This window comes from Perca fluviatilis, chromosome 16 (assembly GCF_010015445.1).
Source record: "Perca fluviatilis chromosome 16, GENO_Pfluv_1.0, whole genome shotgun sequence".
Taxonomy (NCBI): Eukaryota; Metazoa; Chordata; class Actinopteri; order Perciformes; family Percidae; genus Perca; species Perca fluviatilis.
In genome coordinates, this window is record NC_053127.1 from 8,407,087 (window position 1) to 8,426,758 (window position 19,672).

Consider the following 19,672-nt stretch of genomic DNA (forward strand, 5'->3'; position numbering starts at 1 on the left):
TCGAAACCAAATCCTTAACTCCCATCCTCAGTCCATTAACACAGTAAACGCATTAATAAAGTAATGAAGCTAGTAATGGTCGTCTCGTTAACACTTTTTTAGCTGTGACTGTCCTTCCTTTGCCGTACCGGACGTTGCTGCATTTTGGCTGCTGTCTGTTCCTTCGTGCACAACTCGTATTCTTTTGGATGTTTCATAAGCAAATGTTGTAACAGCGGCGAAGTTGTGTATTGTTTAGGGTCCTCGCCACCACCAGACAAATCGGCATTGAACAGATTGAACATGTAGCTTGTCTTGAATCGCCTTCTTTTGACTGAAAGTACGGCCAAACAACAACTTTTTCTGCTCCCGAGTTCCATTTTTACTTCCTCACAGCCTGCTGCATTGAACGGTCCACCTACGTAAACACCTTCCCGTAATCAACGGCGGCGTCACTACGGCGACCAGCGTAGTGCAAGCGTAGGGTTCGGTGGAAAAAAATTCTAAGGTTCAGCAGAACCTGAACCCCCGTCAAAAAGCCCAATATTCAGACGAATACGAACCCGAAGCCCTGGATTTGGTGCATCCCTGTATAAAAGTAGCACTAAGTTAAGAAATAAAAAGAAAATTTAAATCACAGACAAACATGACGTACTGTATATATTTATATGTAGAATACACTAATTATGAATGCACACTGGGCTTGTCTTACTTGTATTTTCTCTTTTAGGACATTTTGGAGCAGGCTATAGAGTTTTGCAGATTTCCTCCTAATCCCGACGCCATTTGTCGACTTGAGAAATGCCTCGGCCATTTAAAAGCTGAAATCTACTTTACTGACCCAGATTTTAAGGTAAGTGGCAGCCGTTAGTTTTGGAATTCAACTATTAACGTATCGTGATAACGAATGTGCCTCTTTTTATATAGGGCTTTATTCAAATATGCTGCTGTCGGAGCTGCATTGTTGAATACCACATCGCCTGTTGGAAGGCCCTCAAGACATCATCTTTCTGTGACAAGAATGAAAAGGTACATTTTCCATATAGTTCTGTATTTTCAGCCATGATCATCGATCGAAATTGTCCAGAGTAAGTACTTTTTTCACTTGACAGAGCTATAGCTGTTTCCTACGATGGCACATAATGGCCTTTTGTAGATAAAAGAAGTTTACTTTATGAGAAAAAACCCTCAAATTCTCAGATTTTAAAGTCACAAATCTGCGAGAAAATACTCTGAACTTTTCTGAGATTTAAGGGGAGACACAGTCCAGTTGGTCAGTTAGGACTGAAGACAACTTCTCTCATTTAAGGTGGTTTATTAGACTTGTATACAAGGATCTTTCCGCTTTGAGAATCCAGTCAGCGGATTTGCTGTTTCTCTGTCCCTTCTCGCCCCAAAAAGAATGCAGTTTCAACAGTCACAGTTCAATATATGAACAATTTGCAGGCTATTGTGATTGGTTAATACTAAGGTGGGAGGCAGCTGTAGATTTAGACTTTGGCGCCTCCTCGTTAGTGCACAGGCTGGTCCCTCATGGCACTCGATCCATTCAATGGTAGAGGACAGCGCTCGTCCACGAGGATGGTATCTGTTTACTTAAGAAGAATTCAAACTGGTTCAAACCAGTCTGACTGCCTCCTCACCCTCGTGGGGGTGTGTGTGTGTTGGTGTCATTTTGCCGGGAACAGACAATTAATTTAAAATGACTGTTCTCTACTGTACTAGTACCTTGCAACGGCAGGCAAAAACATTGAGATTTTGGGCTTTTTGTCTTGCATAACATAAAATTTCGGACTTCTTTTCGTCCAAACTACACATTTAGGTCTTTATTTTACTATACTTTGTCTATTTGCGTCTGTAGATTTCTCCTAAATTCAACAAAAGTTGGCGTTCTAAATCAACATGCTGCTCCGCGATCGCTGTCTGCACCCTGTCGTCACATAACACCATTGGAAAGCTCTCTCTCTCCTGTGCAGTGTTGTCGGATCCAAATTTGGTCATTTCCTTTTTTATAAGCAACCAATCGTGAAAGTACAGTGGGGGATTTAACTCTAAATGCGCAATCTCATTGGCTGATGCCAATTTCTGACGTGATTCGTTCAGATTCGTCACGTGACGTGCTCTGACGTTTCCGCAGGAGTTCAAAATGTCCAAAGAAGTGCGTCGAAAATCATCTCCGAAGACGAAAACAATTAGCAAGTCATTAGCAAGGAGACTCAGGATTACAAACTAAGACCGCAGATTATGAAAAGCCTTCATGTAGTGCGTCGATGCGTAAACTGTCATTCGGAAAACGGGAGTGTTCAGACAGCGGAGTTAATCAGAGCGCCAAAAATAAGTTTTGATGCGATTTAGGTTATTTGTATTGTTGTTGTTGCTAAGGATTTGATAATATATTGTGTCTGTAAATGGTTGTTTCCACTAAAAAGTGAATTTTTACAATACAAATCTTTAAAGGCCGTTTTGTCGAAATGGGTTTCTTCTCCTACTCGGAGTCAGAAATCTCCACTTATGTATATTAAGGTTTTTACAGAGGGGTTTGTTCATATATCACTCAGTCTGATTTATACATTTTATACCTTAAATCGGTATTTTCTGATTAACTGAGTGATAAAAAGAGATCCAAAATTCCCTCTGTAAAACCCTTTGACTCTAATATGTCAACAAAATGAAAGAAGAATTTTGAATCTGAATATATTTCCAGAAGAGAAATCTGAACATCGGATGAAGATCCAATGTTCAGATTTCTCTTCTGGAAATATATCCAATTTAGTGCATATTTAATGAGAAAATACCTTATTTGCATATTAAAACATACAGATTCTAAAAACTTGTAATACAAAAGATATTTGTCTTAATGTCAGTAATCATCTGGGGAAGTTTCATGCTGAATGTTTCCTTCCTATTCACCTGGGGTGTCTGCCCTTAAGTCACAAGTTCAAGAGAAAAAACATCAGAAAATTGTTTTATTTTTTGTCAAGGACCCACATTGTTTAAGGGAGGTTACATCAACCTCATTACAGAGAGGGTTTTTTTCTAGCCGATGTATGCCTTTATAATCTCAGAAAATATTACATTTTCCCCCCCGTAAATTTACAGCTTTATTCTTGGACAATCTGAGTTTATTTCTCTGAATATGAACCCCCTCCCCCGGCTCCATAAATCTTTTTTTCTTTACCTACAACTGCCCTAATACTTTGCCTTAGTTTCCCCCTGCTGCTTCCAGTCTAATTTATTGTTATTGTGTTTCAGGATTTCCTGCAAGAGCCGTGTTTGACTCCAGACTGTGTCGGCCAAATCTGTTGTATCAAGATCTTTGGTCCGACGGGGCTGGTGAAGTGTAAGGTAAGATGATTCACTGTAGGTGAAGTGAAGCTTTTTAAGAGTCTCTGCTCGTGAATCACAGGATCAGTGGTTGATCCAAGTCCTTTCTCTCCTCAGTTTGAAGCTGCCATTCCAAAACCACATAATCCAAAGAAGCCCAAAGTGAATCAGAAATGTACAAGGTGAGTTAAGTACAGTTCATGCTGGTGACTGAGTGTAGCTGCAGAGGTTAGTGAGTCATCACAGCAAGTCATCCTGATTGGTGCTGTGTTACAAATAACACTGAAAGATAACAGGTTGCTTATTTGGCAAGACACAATGAATTATGTATTATTGTTATCAGTGTTACAATTCTGTAAAAACTGGTTTGACATTCAAATGAGGTGCTGCTAGAATTTAATTTACAGACAGTGTCGTGTACATTTGGTTCAATTCTTGGAGAACTTTAAAGGGTAATATATTAATAGACAAGTACTTGGTTTCAAGATAACTACCTTTTGTCTGTTATGATTTATTTTCAGTCTGAAGAAGTTAAAATCAAAAGAAGGGCACAGACTCAAGAGAAAACAGCATAAGCAGTCATTTCAAGAAAAGCAGGCGATCAACGATGAGATTCTGCAGCAGAAAGAAGACTCCGCAACTGAGAGTCAACAGAAAGGTACTGCTTCAAATACCTTCATGTCTGAAATGTTTCTCTGACTGCACTTCTTCTAATTGTGGACTCCGGTCTTGTTAAGTCTGTAATTTTTCATCAGGGAATTTGATTTAATACATGTTTACAGTGTTTCCTCTAGGATTGTTTTTTTAGCAGTGGGGGCAGATCTGTCGGACCTCCAAAAACTCCAAGGCTGGGTAACACTAGAATGGCCAGGACGGTCATTTTGACAGTTTTTAAATTTATATGTTTAACTTTGCTAAATAAAAAAAATACAATCCTGCTGGTACCTGACTTTTCCTAAAAGAGTCTGTATTTTCATTTAAAATATTTTTTATATACTGTACATTACACAAAAGGCAAAGAAAATACAATCACTTTGACCTATTTTGGCCATACTGTCATATTGACCGCTCGGATTTTCGCGGTTTTGTTTTTAATCTTTTGCGTGGTTGAAGATGCATCTTGGTTGTTTAGTAATAATCATAGTCTCTGTCAGAGAAACGTAACTAGTGGTCTCGAGTAACAAGTAATGCATCACCGATGGGCCGAAGGCAAAGCCAGAGTCGGTAACGTAGGCTACGGCGTGGATGGTTCTGAATCAGAAGAAAAGCACCGGGCGATCGCTCTGTGAAAGGCGCGGTAGATGGCCGGTAGCTGTCTACATGTTCATATAACTTTATACATGCTACAACTGGCTGGAATCATTGCACACATCCTCTCCAAGGAGTGCACCAGCTGTAAAATGTCCCGGAGGAAGTTCATGCAGCAACTGGCAGAGGAGCTGAGAGCGGAGTTTATGGAGGAAAAAAAGGGCAGCGGCGCACGGTCCGTGTCTGCGCTATTCTCCGTCGACGTGCTCTTTACAATCACTGCTCATAGACGGCTTTTTGTATATATATTTCTGATACCGTGGCGGGAGAAATCTAACCGTGGCGGACCGCCACTTGCCAATCAACATAGAGGAAACACTGTGTTTATATTCACACTAGATCGTGATGATATTTCATGTTACTCCATATTGCACGATCCAGAGATTTGGTGGCTAGCATTTGTTCTTAACTTTGATTGTTGGAAGAGTTTTGTAAAAAAAAATGTTGAACTGATAACAACACAACTTGGTCCTTACTACTAGTTTTTCTGATGTCCACGCTAGAGCCTGACCACTACATCTTAACTTACTAACCAGATTTGGACACTGTCAGGCAGCTTATTAGAGCCGCATGTTTACTTTGTTTTAGCAAAACAAATGTTGATCAGTCACCTTTTTTGTTTTCACTGTGTTGTCAGCCTGGTTGCTGTACAGGGATAGAGTTCTTCTGCAGATCAGCCAGAACATGGAGCTGCTCAGAGAGGAGAAGGGCCTCCACTTGTCGGCCCTGACCTGCAGTCTGAAGCCCTGGCTGGAGCTGGACTCGTCGAGGGGGAACCAAGTAGCTGTCAGGATGTTGAACTGGCAGCTGGAGCCGCTGGAGAATCTAGGTCAGGCCGTTGAGCTGCTACTGGAGAGGAAGAACCGGGTTTGGGCTCGTGTACTTATTCAACTACTCAGTGCCTGTCAGGATATAAATCCTAAACTCAGCAACTGGGCGTGCCAGCTCAACAATGCAGGTCAGCATTTATCAGTACTCTTAAATATGCGAGTCCTCTAGAGTTCAAGGTAAAATTTGTACAACTTGAACGATGTGTGACACGAAACATGGAAGGAACATGTGGAAGTTAAATGGATGAAGAGTTATTTTACCGAAAGTACACTTGAACGTTTACCTGGGAGAAGTGACGCACACATTGAAAAGTTTGGAACCAGCTGTTTTGTTTTTTTTCTTTCCTTCAAGAGATAAAAAACCATATAATTTAGACACCTATTTCTATTTTGAAGTTTGAAGAAGAGCTTTGCTAAAGCAACACGTTGCCTGTTAACTTGACACTGAAATAGGAAGATGTTGCTATTTAAATCTGCACACATTTTGATGCTAAGTTTCCCGTTTCTTTTACCTATGACTGCTGGTTTCTTCTCTTCTTATTAAACTGTTGCTCAGAGGGATCTTTGTCTCTTTCTCACCTTTTGAGTTGTCAGTCTGGTTGAACCATTGTACAGTGTTTATTTCTGTACAAAACAAAAGAGCATATATTTGTAAAAAGGACTTTCTACAACCTGAAAGCATCAAAGACCATTCAAACATTATAGAGTAGTTCTTTCAAGCTGGACCCAATCAAAATGTTGTGGCAGGAGATTCCAAACTTTTCAATGGTAGTGTATATTTGCGCACAGAAGTTGTGTAAAAATTGTGGACTTCAACATCAGTGCCATGTTGTAAAGTGTGACCAACTACTTTCTGCTTTCTTCAGGTCTGAATGCAGCCAAATCCTTCATTGAGCTCTACGCAGGACACTTGGAGCAGCTGGATCTGGCTTTTCTGCTCAACTTTGGCCCATTGCAGGACGTGATTATAGAGAAGCTCGGTACTAGGCCGGAGCTTTTTTCAAGCATTGGCTTGACTGTGACTGAATACCTAAAACAGGCCCCCCCACATGACATGAGACTCTTTATCTGGACTCTGGAGGAGCATAGGGATGGGTATCTCTCTTGCCACCCTATACTGGATGAGTATTTTGATATGATGGGTATGTATATTTAACTTGACTTAACATTTGATTTGAAGGCTTCTTTATTTGTTGCTCATTTTAAGTCTAATTCTTTTATTTTCAGATGGAAATTGTTCGGTCTTAAAAAAGTCTGATGAAAATCAAAATGTAAGTCTTTAGAAACTTTATAACATTTTGTTCTTTAACTCGAATTAAGTTAGTTGCCTCATAAACTAAACCTTAAAGGAGTAGGTCTACATTTTTGTGAAATGCTCTTTGTTTTGCCTTCTTGCCGAGAGTTAGATGGGACGATCGATGACAGTGTCAGGTCTGTACGGATACCGCCAGTTAGCGTAGCTTAGCATAAAGACTGGTAACAAGCCAACATCTGATATGTTGCATTGTTGCCACCTTTTGGAACTAGTATCAAGAAGTCAAACTGAACAGGACAAATTGTTAACAGCAACCACAGGAGAAAACAAAGCTGATTTAACCTGCAATTCTGTTTCATTTTGGTTTATATGTTGTTCATTGTAGTTTTTATTTAGTATTTGTGTTTTTGAAATATGTTGCTTTTATTTAAAGTAACGAAATTGTTTTCACTGCTAGTTTTAGTCTTATTTTTCGTTAACTACAATAACCCTGATCTACAACAACAAAATGTAAAAAAAAAAAAAAAAATGGCATTATTATATTGTTGAAGTTGTTAAATTACAGCAGTCTTCAATATATATTCAATATTTGACTCAAACCTAGCTTAACCATGTCATGTGACATGCTAATTCAGTACACTTTAGGAACAAATATTATTGGCACCACCGCAACAAAAATGTAACATTTAATATCCAGGAATTTAAATTATATTATATCCCATAATTCCTTTCAAGTGATTTATTGTAAATGTGCCTGATCCCTCATGGTAACAATACATGAATTAAACTGAATGAAACTTGAGTAAGTTGTCAATGCATTTGTTTTAATTTCAGAATTCTCCTATCAAGAGTCGAGGTCGGAAGAAGAAACAGAAAGAGCCAAGGGTGAGAAGAAATGTGATATGTCTAGTCGTTGCTTGTAAAAAGAATATGTCTTACGTCTTATTTATGTCTTTTGTAGCGTCCCTCTGAAGTGTGTCCCCTCAAATTCCTGATGAAAAGAGTAACTCCGAGAGATGAATGGGACCAAGACTTTTTTGAAGATGACTCTTTGTAAGTTCTCATCCTCCCGATTGGGCACACTGATTGTTATTGTATACATAATACAATAACTGTTTTTATATAATAATGTTGAGATTGGCTGTCAACAGATCATTCCTTCACCCTGGTGATCCGTTCAGTGTACCGAGTCACCTTCGAGAGCAAGTGGCCGAATTTGAGAACCAGTACAACGGCAACAGACACAAAAGTCACTTTAAAAACATTTTGGACAACAACCCCGACCCAACAAAAGAGAGTTTGTATGAGTAAGTGCAAGCTGCAATTCAGAGTAAATCTACTTGGTTAAACTCCACTGTGTGTGTGTGTGTGTGTGTGTGTGTGTGTGTGTGTGTGTGTGTGTGTGTGTGTGTGTGTGTGTGTGTGTGTGTGTGTGTGTGTGTGTGTGTTTTTTTGTGTGTGTGTGTGTGTGTGTGTGTGTGTGTGTGTGTGTGTGTGTGTGTGTGTGTGTGTGTGTGTGTGTGTGTGTGTGTGTGTGTGTGTGTGTGGTAGTCTTCATGCATATTCTCCTTTTTTTGTTTTGAATATTTGGATGTCTCTCTGCAGCTACTTTGCTCAGATCTTGGAGGAGCACGGTCCGCTGGTTGCTGAGGACCCTCTGCTGGTTGGTGAACTAGGGAATTTCCCTTCAGTGGCTCAGCTGAAGATGAAGGAAGCGGGCGGCTTTGAGCCCTTCCTCCTGGAGTCCCTTCGCTTTATAAAGATGGGGAGCTGTATCGGCCTGGCGAAGCATGCCGTTACGCTGCAGCAGGCTGGACACGGAGCCAGCCTGGATGACCTGGATGAAATCCACTCAGACTCTCCCTCTCCTGATTTTGAAGCGGGTCAAGAATCTGCTTTCACGGGCTATCTGGACGCTTTTTCATCTGCACAGACTATCTATCCCATCCTCCCAAGTCCTTATGTATTTGGCTCCCAGTCTCCTCTGCTTGGTCAGTCAGCTAGTGGAGGGACTAGGAATGATCCATATCACCATTGGTCTAATGGTGACAGTCAACAGCAAGTCTCTTTCTTTTTACCTAATGGTTACGAGGAGCTAGATCTAGCTACCAGTGAATTGGATGATGGATTTTTGGAAACGTCTTCAGTGACAACTGAAGAAAGCTTTTTAAAGAAACATGCAGCAGTACAGGTTAACACCAAACATTTCAGTCTTTTTAAATAAACTAGATGGAATATGTAAATACATTCATGTGTACTGAATTGGGTGTTAAGTTCGAAATGCTTTTTTGTTTTGTTCTCTCAGACGTGTCAGGAGACCATGAGGAGTGTAGCGGTGAATACAGAGATTCATGAGCGTTTTGAGAGCTGCCAGGTCAGTGGCTATAGCTTCATGGATTACCTGTAACCGTTTTAAGTAGAGCCAGACCAATAGTGGATGTTTTGAGGCTAGAGCTGGGCAATATATCGATATTATATTGATATCGTGATATGAGACTAGATATCGACTTAGATTTTGGCTATCATAAAATCTTAATATGGCACGTGTTGTCTTTTCCTGGTTTAAAGGCTACATTACAGTAAAGTGATGTCATTTTCTGAACTTACCAGACTGTTGTAACTGTTCTATTATTTGCCTTTACCCACTTAGTCATTATCTCCACATTACTGATGATTATTTATCAAAAATCTCATTGTGTAAATATTTTGTGAAAGCACCAATAGTCAACCCTACAATATCGTTGAGGTATCGATATCGAGGTATTTAGTCAAAAATATTGTGATTATTTGAGCAAAAGACTGCCTGAAGAAGACCCAGCTGGGTCGAAACGTTGCATTTTTATATTAAATATGGGAGTTTAAAGCAGTGTTGCGGACATTATATTATTTTCGTTTTAAGTATTTTCATTTGTCCTGCACCTGCCAGAAGGTGGGATGTGCACACAGTTACTTTTATAAATTATTTGTTTTTCTCCATATCGCCCAGCCCTATTTGAAGCTAATATTTATTTAGATATTGGCTGCCCTGGCTAGGCTCTGTGTTTAAGTTGTTTTAACTTTCTTTGAGTTTTGCTCTTGACCCTTTTTGGCCTGGTTTGTTATTCCAGGGTGACCTCAACAAAAAGCAAAAGGGCAACACGAAGTTGGAGCAGCAGATCAAGAAAATGGTGAAAGGCTGTGACAAAGTCAATCTGAGACATGAAGAAGACATTGCTCTCCTCGAGGCAGAAGTTCAGAATATCACTGCCAATATACAAGTAGGTCCATAAGCAGTTATAATTAGAGTATGTAGTCTTCATAGATAAGCCTTTATTGACCCCCAGATGGCGTTGCAGCAGCACAAAGACAGACACAGAGTAGAAGGAGTAGACAGAAGTACAAATATATATTTTTAAGCCTTTGGCTCAAAACTCCACTTAAAAACCAAAACATAGCAATATAAATGTAGCCCAAATGGAAGTTTTAATCATTTAATTTTTCTTCTTTTGGAGCCAAAACTACTTAAAATGTAAAAAAAAAAATACATTTGGTGTCTGAAAGTAACCATTTTGTATCTCTGTTAAAATAGTTATTATTAAAGAATAAAGAAGAAAAATTGCTGATTCTACGCTTTTTGAAAAGTGTTTTGAAAAAAGTGATGAGCTGAATCTGAAAGTGTTTGTTGGTTGTTTTCTGTTGTCCAGGTGACCAATAAGGAGCTGACACTGTTCCAGCAGAAGCTGGAAGAGGAGGTGAAGAAGGACCAGAAGGAGAAGAAAGCCAACCAGGAAGGACTGAAGTCCCTGAAGTTGGAGATAGAAGAGCTGGTGGAGCAGCACGGCAGGTGAGACAGAGGCCGATGAGGGTGAAAAGTAACTAAGTACATTAACTCCTGATAGTTTATAGTCTCATTTAGTCACATTAAACAAATTATTCTGTTTTTGTCTTTTTACGCACAGTCTCTCTCGAAGCATCCGAGAGAAGAAAACCAGCTTTGACGCAAAGTTGAGTGATTTCCTTGAGCTGGGGTAAGTGATGAACAAAGAGTTGATAATGAAGCATAAATTGAAAGCCTCCCAGACTTTGTTGTTCACTTCTTTTCTAATTGTTTTCTTTCAGCAATCAGTCAGCAGCTGAGAAGATGAGTCTGGAGGATGAGATCAAGCGCTGCAAGGTCTTGTTTACCTCAGCAACCAGGAGATCTCACACGGCTCAGGTAGGGCTTTAATTCTTAACACCAATCGGAGACATTTCATTTAAAGTTAGTTCTTTTTCTTCTTCTTCTTGTGTGAAGCCCTGATAGCAAGTACAAATATGGGACTTTAATTTGCTAAATTGCTTGATTTTGAGTCTGTCGTCAGAGGTTTCCTTAATTAAAATGCATCAGTGTTTTATACTTTATACTGTGAATATAATCCAATTCATCTCATTTCAATTAATGTATTTTGTATATACTCGTTAACACCTTATTTTGAAAAGCGGACGTAGTCACACCTGTCCTGGGCCATTTCAATGCATTTACCATAAAGGTCAGAATATGTGTGCACTCCAACTTTAGCAGCAGCTAGTTTGACCACAGAGATGCCAGAGACCGGGTTTCAGTACCCAACCCTAGCCCTAACTGCCACTACTATAGGAGTGAACACAACATGTCAAGTTTCCAGTCAGAGTGAAGCACAGCTTATTCTTTACAGGTTGTGGAAACTATTACTGCCTTGGCCAAGCTCAGTACATGTCTTAACCCTCATTGTTTTGCTCCTCCAGGTGTCTGTAGTGGAGAGCGGTCAGGATCAGGGTTTGTACAGCCTCTACAGAGAGCTGGCCAATGGCAAAGCTCTGCAGACCAAACTGGACGAAGCAGCACACAGGTTAAAAAGAGTGAAATCCCAGCGTTCAATCAGAATAAACCCATTTTATGTTCGATTTATTTATTGTGTGACGTACTTTTGTCTTTTCCAGATACCCATCTGCAGAGCTGGAAATACTTAGAAACAGCTGGAGAGTTAATGTCCAAGAAGTTGAAAAGAAAATCGCCGCTGCTGAGGTACATGAATCCATCTCATACAGCAACACAAGTAGATCATCACACACTGAGACTTCTGATATCCTATTGTACTTGAGTATAATTTTGACGTACTTGAGCATTTTGTGCAAGTGCAGCAACAACAGGCTTCATCAGCGTCACTTTACAACCTACATCATGATGTGGATGTCATAAGACTCCGTTTTAAATTATGTATTTGAGCTGAAGTGATAATTTGATCTACAGTTATTAATCGGAAACTACTTCTGTAATGGGTTATTTTAAATCTGCCCAGATGCCTGGTGATTTATTCTGTGTCTGTGTGTGTGGTAATCCAGATGTTTAATAAGACTTGCTATACTCCACAGGCACAGTACAAGGAGCAGCTGGATCAAGTGAAGAATGGTAGAAGAGTCAGCGAGTTGTCTCCAGTCAACATCCACAACCAGCCGGAGCCTCCAGCCGCACCAGTAAGACATTAAGCAATTTGAAGACATTATTTTGGACTTTTTGTACAATTGATCTCTTCAGTGGATAAAAAGAAAATGTAAAATAAAAAATTCCCATCTACTGCCACAACTACTACTGCTACTACTTCAGTTACTACTCTAGCTATGGTATTTACTTTAAAAAATGTGTCATTTATTCAACTGAAATACAAGTTTCACAAATTAATCATTTTTAACACCTTGGGTCATATTCATGTATATTATTGCCCAAAAATCTGGTTTATTTATAAAGTCCAATAATAAGCATTAATAGAGGAACTGTTGCATTTTACAGAAAGTCCTTCTGTTGTTGGGAGGAAATAAACACCTTAAGAAAAAAGTAAATGAGTCATGTTGAGAAAGTCAGTCATACTATAGTATGTTTGGAAAAAAAGTTTTTTTTAAATAATGGTTTAGTGTGTCGAAAAATTCATAGAAAGTCAAAAAAATAACAAAATAAAAGTAATAACCATTTCCTTCTTTTCACATCCAATATCCAACTAAAGAAATGTGATTTTGGTTTTTGGTGTCGTCCCTCCACGCCCTACTTTCTCCTTGCAGGTGTTGCATATTGCAAACTTGTTATCTTCTGCACACACGCTGAAGAATGTCCAAACAGCTGACATGTTGCAGGTTAATTCATGAGGTTCCCTAAATGTGGGAGAATAGCGCCGACGCGCTTGCGGGTACGCACCACACATGGCGGAAAAGTTGAGAGAAAGGAAAAAGAGACCATGTGCTGTCGCGTCCGTGTGTGCGTGCGTCCTTGAGAACTGTAACTCGTATAACTTACGTTGTCAGTTAATCGGAGCGTTGACCGGCATGAAATCGCCGTATGTCAGACTGACCTGCCGGTCATGGCCGAACACGTGAAAACCGGCCAATTCTGGTCACCGGCCAGTCTATCGGTGCGCCTCTACTACTAGAACTACCAAACAGGCACATAATTATTTTGTTTATCTCTAAGAGTAGAATATGTCAATCAGAAACTATACAGTTGCAAAATCAATGATAATTTCTAATAGAAAGGACTAATTAAATGTGAACTCTGTCCTGTCTTGATGTTGCAGCAGTCTGCGGCAGCCAAGGAGTTTGCTCCTCCACCCTCAGCCTCCCACAGAGCTTCACCCATCATCCACCCGTCTGCAGCTGAAGCTCCGGCCTCTCTGCCTCAGCACAAACCTCCGACCAGGGCGCTGGAGGCTCCACCCAACACGGTGTTCGACAAAGCCATAGAGCGCCTGACCATCATTTTTCCTGAGAAAACGAGGTAACGCTGGACCACTGATACAAAGTTATACGCACTTCAGACTGGCTATACTTGCTAGTAAAAGAGAAATTGATTTTTTTTTTTTTTTTTTTTTCACAAGCAAAAGGTTTAAATGCAACAACGGTGATAATTTAGACTGAAACTTGTAAAATGAATGTATTGTGCGTTGTGTGTTCAGGTCCGACTTGATGAGGTATGTTCAGGAGTTGCGTTCATCCAGCGGGGGCAGCCTGAACAGCATGGCATTGCAGGATATGGTGGGCGGAGTGACCCAGCTGATCCTGGACCATCAGGTAGGTTTTTAAAGGTCCCAACGTTTGGACCTGGTCGGGGTCAGAGGCTCTCCCCTGTTCAGGTCTCTGTTACGGCGACCTGAGAAGACCTCTAGTATTTATTGGCCCAGTCAGTTTTCATCTGAAAACCCATCACATGGATTGTTTCTCTCTTTTTTTTTTTTTTTTCCTCTCAGGAGAAGCTTAATGCTGCCAAATCGAACATGAGACGTGAGAGTTCAGCCAATGCTGCCAAATCAAACGTGAGACTCGAGAGTTCAGCCAAGTACGTCACCCCGCCTTATGTGGCGCAGGTCTGGCAGCCACTTGGACCCCCCCAGAGAGCCACACACTCCAACGCAGTAAGCCCAAAAATATATTAGTATGAACTGCACTGACTTTACCACAAAATTTGTGTTCTGTAGAAGAAAGGAAAAATGTTAACTTTGCTATCAGGGTTTCTGATCCTGCCGTTTGGTCTTCTGTAAGCGGTTTACTGCGTCACAGAGCCCAGAGCAAGATAAAGGCCTGACCTGGGATTAGGGCTGGAACTGTTTTCTCACTCAATTGACAAATCATGTCATCTATAAGACATCAAAAATATGAAGATGCATTCCCATATCACATTACAATTTACCAGTTTCCTTAGGACCAGCAGAATCCCTCCAGTAACCCATCTCCAGTCTGGACCTGACTGTCTGTGTGTGTCTGTGATTGCAGCTGAATGTCGAGGATCCTTGCATCATCTGTCACGAGGACATGAGTCCAGATGACATCTGTGTGCTCGTGTGCAGACACAGCTTCCATGACGAGGTGAGCCAAGATACTCTCCTGGTGCTGCTTCATGTAACTTAAGCTGTGAGGTGTAAAATGTTTTATAAGTTTAAAATTAAATGCCACAACAAAAGGGTATTTTGGTTAAGTTGTGAGACACACACAAGTCCTGCTTGATGAATTTTTCTTGACTTGGGACTCCAGGGATTTAAAAACAGATCTCGTTTTCTCGGCACAGAATCAAAGGTCATTCAAAAGGTTTTATATTTAAAGAAATATTTAAAAAGCATTGGTATTAATTGGTTAATTTATCATTTAACAGACGCAGGGTAAAATTTAAGCATTTTTGAAATGTTAACCCCTGCTGCCATACAGTCATATTATAATGTAAATTATAGCAAAAACTAAATGTATGGTTTACACATTAATTGTTTGGTTTATATTACAAAGATGTCTTGTTCTTTACAGCTGACAAATGTGAGACAATAAATGACAGCTATGACCCTGAAAAAGTACTAAATTGAACTCTGTGGTCTTAAAAGTGTACTTCTGTTTATCCTTGAGGTATAACAAACTGTTACATCTTTAGCCAGTGGCTGCTGTTGTCAGTTTGTGCTGCTGGTGTTAATGTGCGGCCTTGCTGTGTTTGTGTTCAGTGTATACGGTCGTGGCTGAAGGAGCAGAGCACCTGTCCCACCTGCAGAGAGCACGCATTGCTGCATGATGATTTCCCCGCGCTGTCCGCCAGAAGACGCCAAGCTCAATGATGTCTTAACCCTTTTCCTTCAAGTATGCTTTTATCTCCCTTTTTTTTTAAATCACTTCTTTCATTATACTCTAAAAACACTTTGATTTTTGTATCGTTTTCAATGTTAAGACATTCAATTTCTATCCTTTGAATAAACAAAACGTCTTGTTTTGAACTCGTCTCTGTCTGATGTTTGTCACGTTTGGAAATTATAAGAATTTCTGCTCCTATTTTTGTATAATTTCTAACACAATTGAAATTATTTACCTTATACTTAGGAGGACTCAATGGTGCACATGTCCTTCTTCCTGTAGTGACCTTAACTTAGAAATGTAGTAGTTGTAAAAAATAAATTTAGTGTAGTATGTAGAAAAAGTCATAGTATAGCATGTCGAAAAAAGTAAAAAAAATTCATAGTATAGTATGTCGAAAAAGTACAAGTCATATTATAGTATGTAGAAAAAAAGTTGTAAAAAATAGTATAGTATGTAGAAAAAGTCACAAATTCATAGTATAGTATGTCGAAAAAAGTACAAAAAAGTCATAGTATAGTATGTCGAAAAAAGTCATAAAATATTCATAGTATAGTATGTCAAAGTTATAAAAGTCATAGAATAGTATGTCAAAAAAGTACAAAAAAGTCATAGAATAGTATGTCCAAAAAAGTTGTAAAAAATAGTTAGTGTAGTATGTAGTAAAAGTCATAGTATAGTACGTCCAAAAAAGTCATAGTATGTCGAAAAGTTATAAAAAAGTCATAGTATAGTATGTCAAAAAAAGTAAGTCATAGTATAGTATGTCGAAAAAGGTACAAAAGTCATAGTATAGTATGTCGAAAAAAGTAAGTCATAGTATAGTATGTCGAAAAAAGTAAAAGTCATAGTATAGTATGTCGAAAAAAGTACAAAAAGTCATAGTATAGTATGTCGAAAAAAGTCATAGTATAGTATGTTGAAAAAAGTACAAAAGAAGTCATAGTATAGTATGTCGAAAAAAGTCATAGTATAGTATGTCGAAAAAAGTACAAAAGTCATGGTATAGTATGTTGAAAAGTTATAAAAAGCCATATGTCGAAAAAAGTCATAGTATAGTATGTTGAAAAAAGTAAAAGTCATAGTATGTCGAAAAAAGTCATAAAATATTCATAGTATAGTATGTCAAAGTTATAAAAAAGTCATAGTATAGTATGTACAAAAAAGTCATAGAATAGTATGTCGAAAAAGTACAAAAAAAAGTCATAGTATAGTATGTCGACAAAAGTAGTCATAGTATACTATGTCGAAAAAAGTAAAAGTCATGTCGAAAAAAGTAAGTCATAGTATAGTATGTCGAAAAAAGTCATAAAATATTCATAGTATAGTATGTCAAAGTTATAAAAGTCATAGAATAGTATGTCAAAAAAAGTACAAAAAAGTCATAGAATAGTATGTCCAAAAATGTCATAGTATAGTATGTCGAAAAAAGTACAAAAGTCATGGTATAGTATGTTGAAAAGTTATAAAAAAGTCGTATGTCGAAAAAAGTCATAGTATAGTATGTTGAAAAAAGTCATAAAATATTCATAGTATAGTATGTCAAAGTTATAAAAAAGTCAAAGTATAGTATGTTGAAAAAAGTCATAAAATATTCATAGTATAGTATGTCAAAGTTATAAAAAAGTCATAGAATAGTATGTACAAAAAAGTCATAGAATAGTATGTCGAAAAAGTACAAAAAAGTCATAGTATAGTGTGTCGAAAAAAGTAAAAGTTATAGTATGTAGAAAAAAGTTTTAAAAAATAAAGTTAGTGTAGTGTAGTTATGTAGTAAAAGTCATAGTATAGTATGTCGAAAAAAGTAAAAGTCATAGTATAGTATGTCCAAAAAAGTAAAAGTCGTAGTATAGTATGTCGAAAAAAGTACAGAAGTCATAGTATAGTATGTCGAAAAGTTATAAAAAAGTCATAGTATAGTATGTCGAAAAAGTAAAAGTCATAGTATAGTATGTCGTAAAAGTCATAGTATAGTATGTCGTAAAAGTCATAGTATAGTATGTCGTAAAAGTCATAGTATAGTATGTTGAAAAGTTATAAAAAAAGTCGTATGTCGAAAAAAGTACAAAAAAGTCATAGAATAGTATGTCGAAAAAGTACAAAAAAGTCATAGTATAGTGTGTCGAAAAAAGTAAAAGTTATAGTATGTAGAAAGTTGTAAAAAATAAAGTTAGTGTAGTTATGTAGTAAAAGTCATAGTATAGTACGTCCAAAAAAGTCATAGTATGTCGAAAAAAGTCATAAAATATTCATATAGTATGTCGAAAAGTTATAAAAAAGTCATAGTATAGTATGTCGAAAAAAGTAAGTCATAGTATAGTATGTCGAAAAAAGTAAAAGTCATAGTATAGTATGTCGCAAAAAGTAAGTCATAGTATAGTATGTAAAGTAAAAAATAAGTCATAAGTATGTAAGTAAAAAGTAAAAGATCATAGTATAGTATGCGAAAAAAAAGTAAGTCATAGTATGAGTATGTGAGAAAAGTAAAAGAATTATAGTATAGTATGTCCGAAAAAAAGTAAAAGTCATAAGTATAGTATGTCGAAGAAGAACAAAAAGTCATAGTATAGTGTAGTCAAAAAAAGTTACAAAAAGTCATAGTATAGTATGTCGAAAAAGTTATAAAAAAGTCATAGTGTAATTATGTTCGAGAAAAAAGTCATAGTATAGTATGTCGAAAAAAAAAGTAAATTAATTGTATAAGTAAGAGTCACAATTATAAGATGTCAAAAGTAAAAAAGTCATAGTATAAGTATTTCGAGAAAAAAGTAAGGTCATAGTATAATTATGTCGAGAAAAAGTAAAAGTCATAAGTATAGTATGTGCAGAAAAAAGTACAAAAAGTCATTAGTGTAATTGTCGCGAAAAAAGTCATAGTAATGTATAGTCTGAAAAAAAAGTACAAAAAAGTCATAAGTATAAGTATCTCAAAAAAATAGTCATGAGGGTGTAGAAAAAAGAATTAAAAGTCATGGTATAGTATGTTGAAAAGTTATAAAAAAATATGTCGAGAAAAAAAAGTCATAGTATAATTGTGTTGAAAAAAAAGTAAAAGTCATAGTATGTCGAAAAAAAGAGTCATAAAATATTCATAAGTATAGTATGTCAAAGTTATAAAAAAAGTCATGAGTATAGTATGTACCAAAAAAGTCATAGATAATAGGTATGTGCAGAAAAAAAAAAAAAAGTCATAGTATAATTATGTAGAACAAAAGTAGTCATAGTATACTATGTTGAAAAAATAAAAAGTCATATTGTCGAAAAAAAGTAGAGTCATAAGTATAATTATGAGAAAAAAAAAGTCATAAAATATTCATAGTATAGTATGTGTCAAAGTTATAAAAGTCATAGAATGAGTATGTCAAAAAAATTACAAAAAGTCATAGAATAGTATGTCCCAAAAATGTCATAGTATGGTTATGAGAAAAAATTACAAAGTCATAGAATAAGTATGTCAAAAAAAATTACAAAAAGTCATAGAATAGTATGTCCAAAAATGTCATAAGTATGGTATGTGAAAAAAGAATTACAAAAGTCATGGTATAGTATGTTGAAAATTTATAAAAAAGTAGGTATGTCCGAAAAAAGTCATAGTATAGTATGTTGAAAAAAGTCATAAAATATTCATAGTATAGTATGTCAAAGTTATAAAAAAGTCAAAGTATAGTATGTTGAAAAAAGTCATAAAATATTCATAGTATAGTATGTCAAAGTTATAAAAAAGTCATAGTATAGTATGTACAAAAAAGTCATAGTATGTCAAAAAAAGTCATAAAATATTCATATAGTATGTCGAAAAGTTATAAAAAAGTCATAAATGTATAAGTGTATTCGAGAAAAATTAAAAGTCATAGGTATAGTATATTAGTAAAAGTCATAGTATAATTATGTCGAAAAAAAATTACAAAAAGTCATAGGTATAGTATGTGGAAAAAAAAGTACAAAAGTCATGGTATGAGTATGTTGAAAGATTTATAAAAAAGTTGTTGTAAAAGAAAATACAAAAGAGTCCTTAGTATAAGTATGTTGAAAAAAGTAAAAGTCATAGTATGTCGAAAAAAGTCATAAAATATTCATAGTATAGTATGTCAGTTATAAAAAAGTCATAGTATAGTATGTCCAGAAAAAAATCAAAAGTCATAGAATATTATTGCGGAAAAAGAATTACAAAAGTCATAAGTATATGTGTGTCGAAAAAAGTAAAGTAGTATTATTATGTAGAAAGTTATAAAATAAAGTTAGTGTAGTTATGTAGTAAAAGTCATAGTATAGAGCGGTCAAAAAAGTCATATGGTATCGGAAAAAAGATCATAAAATATTCATATAGTTATGTCGAAAAGTTATAAAAAGAGTCATAGTATAGTGTTTCGAGAAAAAAAGTAAGTCATAG

At 36.9% G+C, this 19,672-nt stretch overlaps 1 protein-coding gene across 1 annotated transcript in view; it reads left to right on the top strand.

The window, feature by feature from the left end:
* ttc3 (tetratricopeptide repeat domain 3) overlaps positions 1 to 15,425 on the top strand; it is a 34,045-nt gene extending 18,620 nt beyond the window's left edge. The window contains exons 22-46 of the mRNA XM_039777316.1: positions 710 to 832; positions 907 to 1,008; positions 3,232 to 3,324; positions 3,421 to 3,485; positions 3,825 to 3,961; positions 5,249 to 5,569; positions 6,308 to 6,583; positions 6,669 to 6,712; positions 7,531 to 7,581; positions 7,658 to 7,749; positions 7,848 to 8,003; positions 8,302 to 8,887; positions 9,002 to 9,070; positions 9,804 to 9,953; positions 10,380 to 10,519; positions 10,635 to 10,703; positions 10,795 to 10,891; positions 11,440 to 11,543; positions 11,635 to 11,719; positions 12,067 to 12,168; positions 13,257 to 13,456; positions 13,635 to 13,749; positions 13,926 to 14,090; positions 14,449 to 14,541; positions 15,159 to 15,425. Coding sequence (XP_039633250.1) covers positions 710 to 832; positions 907 to 1,008; positions 3,232 to 3,324; positions 3,421 to 3,485; positions 3,825 to 3,961; positions 5,249 to 5,569; positions 6,308 to 6,583; positions 6,669 to 6,712; positions 7,531 to 7,581; positions 7,658 to 7,749; positions 7,848 to 8,003; positions 8,302 to 8,887; positions 9,002 to 9,070; positions 9,804 to 9,953; positions 10,380 to 10,519; positions 10,635 to 10,703; positions 10,795 to 10,891; positions 11,440 to 11,543; positions 11,635 to 11,719; positions 12,067 to 12,168; positions 13,257 to 13,456; positions 13,635 to 13,749; positions 13,926 to 14,090; positions 14,449 to 14,541; positions 15,159 to 15,269 — 3,546 coding nt within the window. The 3' untranslated portion in view covers positions 15,270 to 15,425. The remainder of the gene's footprint in view (positions 1 to 709; positions 833 to 906; positions 1,009 to 3,231; positions 3,325 to 3,420; positions 3,486 to 3,824; positions 3,962 to 5,248; positions 5,570 to 6,307; positions 6,584 to 6,668; positions 6,713 to 7,530; positions 7,582 to 7,657; positions 7,750 to 7,847; positions 8,004 to 8,301; positions 8,888 to 9,001; positions 9,071 to 9,803; positions 9,954 to 10,379; positions 10,520 to 10,634; positions 10,704 to 10,794; positions 10,892 to 11,439; positions 11,544 to 11,634; positions 11,720 to 12,066; positions 12,169 to 13,256; positions 13,457 to 13,634; positions 13,750 to 13,925; positions 14,091 to 14,448; positions 14,542 to 15,158) is intronic.
* Positions 15,426 to 19,672: the final 4,247 nt, after the last annotated feature.